Source organism: Oncorhynchus keta, chromosome 1 (genome assembly GCF_023373465.1).
Source record: "Oncorhynchus keta strain PuntledgeMale-10-30-2019 chromosome 1, Oket_V2, whole genome shotgun sequence".
NCBI classification, from domain to species: Eukaryota; Metazoa; Chordata; class Actinopteri; order Salmoniformes; family Salmonidae; genus Oncorhynchus; species Oncorhynchus keta.
The window spans coordinates 80771087-80781378 of NC_068421.1; the positions used below are offsets into that span (position 1 = coordinate 80771087).

At 42.2% G+C, this 10292-nt stretch overlaps 1 protein-coding gene and 1 long non-coding RNA gene across 3 annotated transcripts in view; both read right to left on the bottom strand.

The window, feature by feature from the left end:
• LOC127907304 (uncharacterized) overlaps window positions 1–804 on the bottom strand; it is a 32168-nt gene extending 31364 nt beyond the window's left edge. The window contains exon 1 of one of the 2 annotated variants that reach the window (XR_008064101.1): window positions 605–804. This is a non-coding gene — a long non-coding RNA (uncharacterized LOC127907304). Of the gene's footprint in view, window positions 1–253; window positions 488–604 lie in introns of those variants that run through there. The other variant, XR_008064102.1, reaches the window with a different exon arrangement.
• Window positions 1–9620, bottom strand: part of podn (podocan) — an 82951-nt gene extending 73331 nt beyond the window's left edge. Inside the window, exons 1-4 of the mRNA XM_052461814.1 lie at window positions 9379–9620; window positions 7730–7790; window positions 7013–7381; window positions 2595–2688 (exon numbers count right to left, since the gene is read on the bottom strand). Of these exons, the coding sequence (XP_052317774.1) occupies window positions 2595–2688; window positions 7013–7297 (379 nt within the window). The 5' untranslated portion in view covers window positions 7298–7381; window positions 7730–7790; window positions 9379–9620. The remainder of the gene's footprint in view (window positions 1–2594; window positions 2689–7012; window positions 7382–7729; window positions 7791–9378) is intronic.
• Window positions 9621–10292: the final 672 nt, after the last annotated feature.

The window sequence follows — 10292 nt, forward strand, 5'->3', positions numbered from 1 at the left end:
CGTCTGACTAGTTATTACCGTGTTCTCTGTCTAGTTATTACCTTGCTTTCTGTCTCCCGTCTCTGTCTAGTTATTACCTTGCTCTCTCTCTCCCGTCTCTGTCTAGTATTTACCTTGCTCTCTGTCTAGTTATTACCTTGCTCTCTGTCTAGTTATTTCCTTGCTTTCTGTCTCCGTCTCTGTCCAGTTATTACCTTGCTCTTTGTCTAGTTATTACCTTGCTCTCTGTCTCCTGTCTCTGCCTAGTTATTACCTTGTTCTCTGTCTCCCGTCTCTGTCTAGTTTTTACCTTGCTCTCTCTCTCCCGTCTCTGTCTAGTATTTACCTTGCTCTCTCTCTCCCGTCTGACTAGTTATTACCTTGCTCTCTGTCTAGTTATTACCTTGCTCTCTCTCTCCCATCTCTGTCTAGTTATTACCTTGCTCTCTGTCTAGTTATTACCTTGCTCCCTCTCTCCCGTCTGACTAGTTATTACCTTGCTTTCTGTCTCCCGTCTCTGTCTAGTTATTACCTTGCTTTCTGTCTAGTTATTACCTTGCTTTCTGTCTCCGTCTCTGTCTAGTTATTACCTTGTTCTCTGTCTCCGTCTCTGTCTAGTTTTTACCTTGCTCTCTCTCTCCCGTCTCTGTCTAGTATTTACCTTGCTCTCTCTCTCCCGTCTGACTAGTTATTACCTTGATCTCTGTCTAGTTATTACCTTGCTCTCTGTCTACTTATTACCTTGCTCTCTCTCTCCCATCTCTGTCTAGTTATTACCTTGCTCTCTGTCTAGTTATTACCTTGCTCCCTCTCTCCCGTCTGACTAGATATTACCTTGCTTTCTGTCTCCCGTCTCTGTCTAGTTATTACCTTGCTTTCTGTCTAGTTATTACCTTGCTCCCTCTCTCCCCGTCTGACTAGTTATTACCTTGCTTTCTGTCTCCGTCTCTGTCTAGTTATTACCTTGCTCTCTGTCTAGTTATTACCTTGCTTTCTGTCTCCCGTCTCTGTCTAGTATTTATCTTGCTCTCTCTCTCCCGGCTCTGTCTAGTTATTACATTGCTCTCTGTCTAGTTATTACCTTGCTCTCTCTCTCCCGGCTCTGTCTAGTTATGACATTGCTCTCTGTCTAGTTATTACCTTGCTCTCTGTCTCCCGCCTCTGTCTAGTTATTACCTTGTTCTCTGTCTCCCGTCTCTGTCTAGTTTTTACCTTGCTCTCTGTCTAGTTATTACCTTGCTCTCTCTCTCCCATCTGACTAGTTATTACCTTGATCTCTGTCTAGTTATTACCTTGCTCTCTGTCTAGTTATTACCTTGCTCTCTTTCTCCCGTCTGACTAGTTATTACCTTGCTCTCTGTCTAGTTATTATCTTGCTCTCTCTCTCCCATCTCTGTCTAGTATTTACCTTGCTCTCTCTCTCCCGTCTGACTAGTTATTACCTTGATCTCTGTCTAGTTTTACCTTGCTCTCTGTCTCCCGTCTCTGTCTAGTTATTACCTTGCTCTCTGTCTAGTTATTACCTTGCTCTCTGACTAGTTATTACCTTGCTCTCTGTCTAGTTATTACCTTGCTCTCTGTCTAGTTATTACCTTGCTCTCTGTCTAGTTATTACCTTGATCTCTGTCTAGTTATTACCTTGCTCTCTGTCTAGTTATTACCTTGCTCTCTCTCTCCCATCTGACTAGTTATTACCTTGATCTCTGTCTAGTTATTACCTTGCTCTCTGTCTAGTTATTACCTTGCTCTCTCTCTCCCGTCTGACGAGTTATTACCTTGATCTCTGTCTAGTTATTACCTTGCTCTCTCTCTCCCATCTCTGTCTAGTATTTACCTTGCTCTCTGTCTCCCGTCTCTGTCTAGTTTTTACCTTGCTCTCTCTCTCCCGTCTCTGTCTAGTTTTTACCTTGCCCTCTCTCTCCCGTCTCTGTCTAGTATTTACCTTGCTCTCTCTCTCCCGTCTGACTAGTTATTACCTTGATCTCTGTCTAGTTTTACCTTGCTCTCTGTCTCCCGTCTCTGTCTAGTTATTACCTTGCTCTCTGTCTAGTTATTACCTTGATCTCTGTCTAGTTATTACCTTGCTCTCTGTCTAGTTATTACCTTGCTCTCTGTCTAGTTATTACCTTGCTCTCTGTCTCCCGTCTCTGTCTAGTTATTACCTTGTTCTCTGTCTCCCGTCTCTGTCTAGTTTTTACCTTGCTCTCTCTCTCCCGTCTCTGTCTAGTTATTACCTTGATCTCTGTCTAGTTTTACCTTGCTCTCTGTCTCCCGTCTCTGTCTAGTTATTACCTTGCTCTCTGTCTAGTTATTACCTTGCTCTCGGTCTACCGTCTCTGTCTAGTTATTACCTTGCTCTCTGTCTAGTTATTACCTTGCTCTCTGTCTCCCGTCTCTGTCTAGTTATTACCTTGCTCTCTGTCTAGTTATTACCTTGTTCTCTCTCTCCCGGCTCTGTCTAGTTATTACCTTGATCTCTGTCTAGTTATTACCTTGCTCTCTGTCTCCCGTCTCTGTCTAGTTATTACCTTGCTCTCTCTCTCTCCATGTCTGGTGTTTAGCTTGCTCTCACTCTGTCTAGTTTTTACTTTGCTCTCTCTCTGTCTAGTTCTTACCTTGCGTGGTCAGACGGTTGTTTTGCAGATTTAGTGTTTCCAGTTGCTGCAGACGTGCCAGGTCCTCAACAGTTAATATTTCTATCCGGTTGTTCTAAGACAAAGCGGAGGCATAGAGGAGACACAAATATTATTTGCCAGAACAGCAATGCCTCATTCATTCATTATTGATTGACATAGACTAATTTGACTTCCGCCTTGGAGAGCATTCACTAATGCTTTTAAAACCTTACATCAGTCCTATGAAGGAATATCTATCAAGTTTTAGGTGTGTGTGTGACCCACTTGTGGTAAGATCTATCAGACATTGGGTGTGTCTGTCAATGTCCAATTCACTCGTGCTAAATGACTGATATGTGACTAATGCAGGGGTGTCAAACACATTTCGCCCCGGGAGTCACAATCTTCAACAAAGTCCGGAGGGCCTCACTGAAAATGTGTTGTATTTCCTTGCCATCACAATTTTCAAAAATAGTCCTCTATCCATCGTTTTTGGATTTTTCGATGCTCCCTGACTATCTAGCTTTCATTTGGGTGATTATTAACGAGCTGGACACAGTGAAGAAAGTGTATGAATACAAGTCCATTATCATTTCTGTACAGTTTCAATTTAGTTTTAATAATTTTAAAGTACAGTACCAGTCAAAAGTTTGTATACATCTACCCATTCAAGGGTTTGTCTTTATTTTTTACTATCTTCTACACTGTAGAATAATAGTGAAGACATCAAACTATGAAATAACACATATGGAATCATGTACTAACCAAGAAAGTATGAAACAAACCAACATGTATTTTAGAAAACATTTCATGTTACAATTAGTTTTGTTCTGTAGAAAAAAAGTAAGAAAGAAAGAAAATGTATATACAGTACATACAGTATATATACAGTTTCAGTCAAAATTTCAGACACACCTGCTCATTCAACGGTTTTTCTTAATTCTTACTATTTTCTACATTGTAGACGAATGAAGACATCACAACTATGAAATAACACATATGGAATCATGTAGTAAGCAAAAAAGAGTTAAACAAATCTAAATATATTTTTTATTTATATAGGTCCTTCTGTAGCTCAGTTGGTAGAGCATGGCGCTTGTAACGCCAGGGTAGTGGGTTCGATTCCCGGGACCACCCATACGTAGAATGTATGCACACATGACTGTAAGTCGCTTTGGATAAAAGCGTCTGCTAAATGGCATATATTATTATTATTATTATTATATTTGAGATTCTTCAACGTAGCCATCCTTTGCCTTTATGACAGCTTTGCATACTCTTGGCATTCTCTCAAACAACTTCATAAGGAATGCTTTTCCAACAGTCTTGATGGAGTTCCCACATGCTGAGCCCTTGTTGGCTGCTTTTCCTTCACTCTGCGGTCCAACTCATCTCAAACCATCTCAATTGGGTTGTGGTCGGGTGATTGTGGAGGCCAGGTCATTTGATGCAGCACTCCATCACTCTCCTTCTTGATCAAATAGCCCTTACACAGCCTGGAGTTTTGTTTTGGGTCATTGTCCTGTTGAAAAACAAATGACAGTCCCACTAAGCGCAAACCAGATGGGATAGCGTATCACTGCAGAATGCTGTGGTAGCCATGCTGATTAAGTGTGCCTTGAATTCGAAATAAATCACTGACAGTGTCACCAGCAAAGCACCCCCACACCATCACATCTCCTCCATGCTTCATGGTGGGAACCACACATGCGGAGATCATTCGTTCACCTACTCTGTGTCTCACCAAAGGACAAAAGAACAGATTTCCACTGGTCTAATATCCATTGCACTTGTTTACTGGCCCAAGCAAGTCTCTTCTTATTGGTGTCCTTTAGAAGTGGTTTATTTGCTGCAATTCGACCATGATGGCCTGATTCCCGCAGTCTCTTCTGAACAGTTGATGTTGAGATGTGTCTGTTACTTGAGCTCTGTGAAGCATTTATTTGGGCTACAATCTGAGGTGCAGTTAATGAACGTATACGGTGCAGCAGATGTAACTCTGGGTCTTCCTTTTCTGTGGCGGTCATGACAGCCATTTTCATCATAGCGCTGAATGGTTTTTGAGATCACACTTGAAACTTTCAAAGTTAACCTTCGTGTTTTAAATTAATGATGGACTGACTGTAGATGGGTGCCGGTACAGAGTCAATGTGCAGGGGCACAGGTTAGTTGAGGTAGTATGTACATGCAGGTAGAGCTAATTAAAGTCACTCTGCATAGATGACAACAGAGAGTGGCAGTGGTGTGGAGAGGGGAAGGGGGAGGGGCAATGCAAATAGTCTGGGTAGCCATTTGACTAGATGTTCAGGAGTCTGCAATAGAGACTGCATCATCTGTGGATCTGTTGGGGTGGTATGCAAAATGGAGTGGGTCTAGTGTTTCTGGGATGATGGTGTTGATGATGATGGTGTTGATGAGCCATGACCAGTCTTTCAAAGCACTTCATGGCTACAGATGTGAGTGCTACAGGTCGGTAATCATTTAGGCAGGTTACCTTAGTGTTCTTGGGCACAGGCACTATGGTGGTCTGCTTAAAACATGTTGGTATTACAGACTCGGACAGGGACAGGTTGAAAATGTCAGTGAAGACACTTGCTAGTTGGTCAGCGCATGCTCGCAGTACACGTCCTGGTAATCCGTCTGGCCCTGCGGCCTTGTGAATGTTGACCTGTCTAAAGGTCTAACTCACATCGGCTATGGAGAGCGTGATGACACAGTCTTCCGGTACAGCTGGTGCTCTCATGCATGTTTCAGTGTTATTTGCCTCGAAGTGAACATAGAAGTAGTTCAGCTCGTCTTTTAGGCTGTTGTCACTGGGCAGTTCTCGTTTGTGTTTCCCTTTGTAGCCTGTAACGGGTTGCAGACCCTGCCACATCCGACGAGCCTCAGAGCCGGTGTAGTACGACTAGATCTTAGTCCTGTACATTTTTGCTTGTAAGCAGGAATCAGGAGGATGGAATTATGGTCAAATCTGCCAAATGGAGGGCGAGGGAGAGCTTTGTATGCGTCTCTGTGTGTGGAGTATAGGTGGTCCAGAGTTATTTTCCCTCTGGTAGCACATTTAAAATTTGTTCAAACTGATTTAAGTTTCCCTGCACTAAAGTCCCCGGCTAATATGAGTGCCAACTCTGGTTGAGCGTTTTCTTGTTTGCTTATGGCGGAATACAGCTCATTCAATGCTATCTTAGTGCCTGCCTCTGACTGTTGTGGTATGTAAAATAGCCACAAAGAATACAGATGAAAACACTCTAGGTAGGTAGTGTCTACAGCTTATCATAAGAAACTCAACCTCAGGCGAGTAATAGCACGAGACTTCCTTAGATATTGTGCACCAGCTGTTGTTTACAAGAATACATAGACCGCCGCCCCTTGTCTTACCAGACGCCACTGTTCTATCCTGCCGGTACAGCGTATAACCAGCCAGCTGTATGTTGATATTGTCGTCGTTCAGCCACGACTCCATGAAGCATAAGATGTTACAGTTTTTAATGTCCCGTTGGTAGTTTAATCTTAACCGTAACTCGTAACTCATGATTTTATTGTCCAAAGATTGCACATTTGCTAGCAGAACTGAGGGAAGTAGGGGTTTATTTGATCGCCTTCAACTTCTCAGCAGGCAGCACACTCTCTGGCCTCTTTTTCTCAGCCTCCTCTTCATGCAGATAACGGGGCTCGGGGCCTGTTCCCGAGGAAGCCGTATATCCTCCAACTCGGGCTCGTCAGAGTCGTGAAATAAGAAAAAGGATTCTGCTAGGTTCGTGGTGAGTCATCGCGGTCCTGATGTCTAGAAGTTATTTTCGGTCATAAGAGACGGTAGTGACAACATTATTTACAAAATTAGTAAAACAAATAAGTCACAAATAACACAGATAAACAAACAAATAACACAATCAGTTGGGGGCATGTAAAACGTCTGCCTTCTGCTCCGGCCCCATTTTAATTTACTATGGATTGGTATTTTACCACATAGGGGTCTATTCTGTATACCACCTCTACCTCGTCACAACACAACTGATAGGCTCAAACGCATTAAGAAGGAAAGAAATTCCACAATATAACTTTTAACAAGGCACACCTGTTAATTGAAATGCATTCCAGGTGATTACATCATGAAGCTGGTTGAGAGATTGCCAAGAGTGTGCAAAGCTGTCATCAAGGCAAAGGGTGACTACTTAAATATATTTACACATTTTTGGTTACTAAATGATTCTGTGTTATTCCATAGATTTGATGTATTCACTATTATTCTACAATGTAAAAAATAGTAAACATAAAGAAAAAACCTGGAATGACCTGGACCCCCTCACAGACTGGATCGAGCTGGCAGGCCGTATGTTAAACCCTCCCCACAGGTCTAATGGATGTGTGATTACCCACCTGTAGGAAGAGAATGTGGGTGTTGGGTGTGTATGACCCACCTGCAGCGAGAGAATGCGCGTGCTCTCAGACAGCTCACTAGGAAAGTCCATGAGGTCAACCCCAGCACAGTCCACTGCTCCCTCCTCTGTACAGCTACACTCGCCAGGACACACCACCGGCTCCACCTTCACCACGGCCGGGACCAGGAAGGTCTCTATCTCTGTCTCCTCCATGGGATCGTCCTCTTCCTCTTCCTCCTGGGGCTCCAGAGGGGCTTGGCAGTGCACCAGAGCCCAGGCCAGGAGCAACACAGTCAGGCCCTGCAGCAGAGATGTCCTGGCCATGTCTGCTGGTGGTGCCTGGTCGTCTCACTTCTTCAGCTACCTGACCTACCTGAGCTGCCCTGTACCACCGATGGTCAGATAGGTCTGGAAAACAGTTTAATAACAGTGTATTGCATCAAAGCATGGATAAATGAAGTAGATATTGTGTAATCAGTGCCCATAGATAACATATCACAATTAATAAGAGGGACACATTTTTTTTATGTTGCCTTTATAGAGGTTTTCAACAGAAAATAAATGCTTACATTTACATTTGAGTCATTTAGCAGAAGCTTTTATCCAGAGCGACTTACAGTAGTGAGTGCATACATGTTCATACTTTTTTCATACTGAGCAAATAGAGCAATGGTCCTGCATAGCCAAATTATATTTTGACAGGAGAGATAAAACATAAAAGGATGTGTACTACAGAAGGTAGCTCATGTTGCTCACATTGTCAGAACAGCAGGCCTCCCGGCGGTGGTTAGGCGAAGGAGGACACAAAGTGTAGTATCTGTGACAATAAAAACATCTTCAATTTTAGTTCCACTGGCCCAACAACCAACCCTGGAGTGCTGAGCAGGGCTGGCCACCCCTGACCACCTGCAAGGACTGAGGATTGTTAGACATTCTGTTCCTGTTTGGCTTATTTTTCAAATCTGTTCTCTCATACCTTGTGTTGATTTTATGGGTTGACCTACAGCACCCAGCATCCATGTTCTCTTTTATTAAAATGTCTTGTCCAATTCAGGTTGACTATTTTCCATATAGTTGAGTTAAATATACACAAAGTCTGTTGTTGTTTTTTGTGTGTGTTTTTTTTGTACAATAAAGACATTGCGGTGCTGCTATGCAGTGTAGTTAAGTTGCCTTCTCTTGTGCTGATGAACATGTTCCAAACAGGCACTCTGCTCTCCTGGCTAACCTTTAAAAACCATTCATCTACCAGAGAGCGCATAGCACCAGTCTGTCCAATCCAGCTGAGGGACTGGAGAGACTCTACTACTTCACCTCTGTGTGTGTGTGTGTGTGTGTGTGTGTGTGTGTGTGTGTGTGTGTGTGTGTGTGTGTGTGTGTGTGTGTGTGTGTGTGTGTGTGTGTGTGTGTGTGTGTGTGTGTGTGTGTGTGTGTGTGTGTGTGTGTGTGTGTGTGTGTGTGTGTGTGTGTGTGTGTGTGTGTGTGTGTGTGTGTGTGTGAACCAGGGGAATCACAGTGTATCTAAACACCAGCCAAGTGTCTATGTTCACATCAGATGAGAAAAACATGTGACCCTGAGTATGGTGCTGTATCCCCCACACAAATATGTGCACACATACCACCCACTCTGGCAATAACAAATGCACAACGCATATAGCAGGAATACATTAAACCCCACATGCACTATGCTACTCATAAACTGACTGATCACATTCTCACCCCAACATAAATGATTAGTTTACACGCTCAAAAACATTGAACATTGAATCAAAATCTCAGCTATATAATCTTTTTATATGTTTTATGTGATAGTCTGTAAAAGCTTGTACACATCTGGACAGCTGTGCACTTGCACAGCTTACTATTATTCGCTAAGATAATGGTTGGCACTCTGCCACTCAGTCCATAAACAGTCCAGTCATTCACTACTATATTGCTATATGATTGGTGGCACATTATCAATTCATAGTCAGCCCATAATGCATTACGAACATTAGACTCTGTCCACATGAGAGCCATATAACTTGTGGATTATAATTAATGTACATTTTTGTATGGGTTGATGCATTTTTCATTAGGGAAAATCAAGTCTGACATTTCAAAGTAGATATAACAAACTTCAGAAACCTTTTTAAACCTCAAATATGCTATACGTTTAAAATTGCACCATTGCAGTTTTCCTGCAACAGGGTGATCAAATTAATATCTTACATTATATACAGAGCATCTATTTAAAGCTCTGGTCCACATGTTCAAAGTGCCATGAAAGAGTGACTATGGAACTGACAATCATATTCCACCTTAGCATTATCTAACAAGAGCCTAACGTATAAAGTAACAAGCGTGCATGCATAAATACATACTCAAATATTACAGAAGATATCCAGTATACATGCATTCTTTACCTTCTCTGACAGAGGGAGGTTAGCAGAGACAGAGGCAAAGCAGTCTGGTTTCCAGTCCAGCCAGAGACAGTCCCATAGCAGGATAGAGAGGAGCCACAGTAACTACACAGTCACTCCCAGGGCCGGCCCTGGTCAGTTCAGATCCAGATCCCCACCAGATGTGACAGGAGAGTGGGAGTGAGAGAGGGAAAGTTCAGAGAAAGAAGGAAAGAAGGAAAGAGAGAAGAGAGAGAGGGAAAACAGTGCGAGTGGGAGAGGAAACTGAGTTGAAGGATAGCCAAATGCCCAGAATTCTTTGCTTTCTTGCTTCTATTTTTTTAGTCGTCTGAGACAGGTTTTTACCAATCCCTATATGGTAATGAAAACATTTCATGTTGCAATTCGTTTTTTCTGTAGAAAGAAAGAAAGAAAGAAAGAAAGAAAGAAAGAAAGAAAGAAAGAAAGAAAGAAAAATATATATACTGTATGTACTGTATATACACAGTACAAGTCAAAAGTTGACACACCTAATCATTCAATGGTTTTTCTTTATTTTTACTATTTTCTACATTGTAGAATAATAGTAAAGACATCAAAACTATGAAATAACACATATGGAATCATGTAGTAACCAAAACAAGTGTTAAACAAATCTAAATATATATTTGATATTTGATATTCTTCAAAGTAGCCACCATTTCCTTGATGACAGCTTTGCACACTCTCGGCATTCTCTCAACCAGCTTCATGGGGTAGTCACTTGGAATGCATTTCAATTAACAAGTGTGCCTTGTTAGAAGTTCATTTGTGGAATTTCTTTCATTCTTAATGTGTTTGAGCCAATCAGTAGTGTTGTGACATGGTAGGGGTGGTACACAGAAGATAGCCCTATTTGGTAATAGACCAAGTCCATATTATGGCAAGAACAGCTCAAA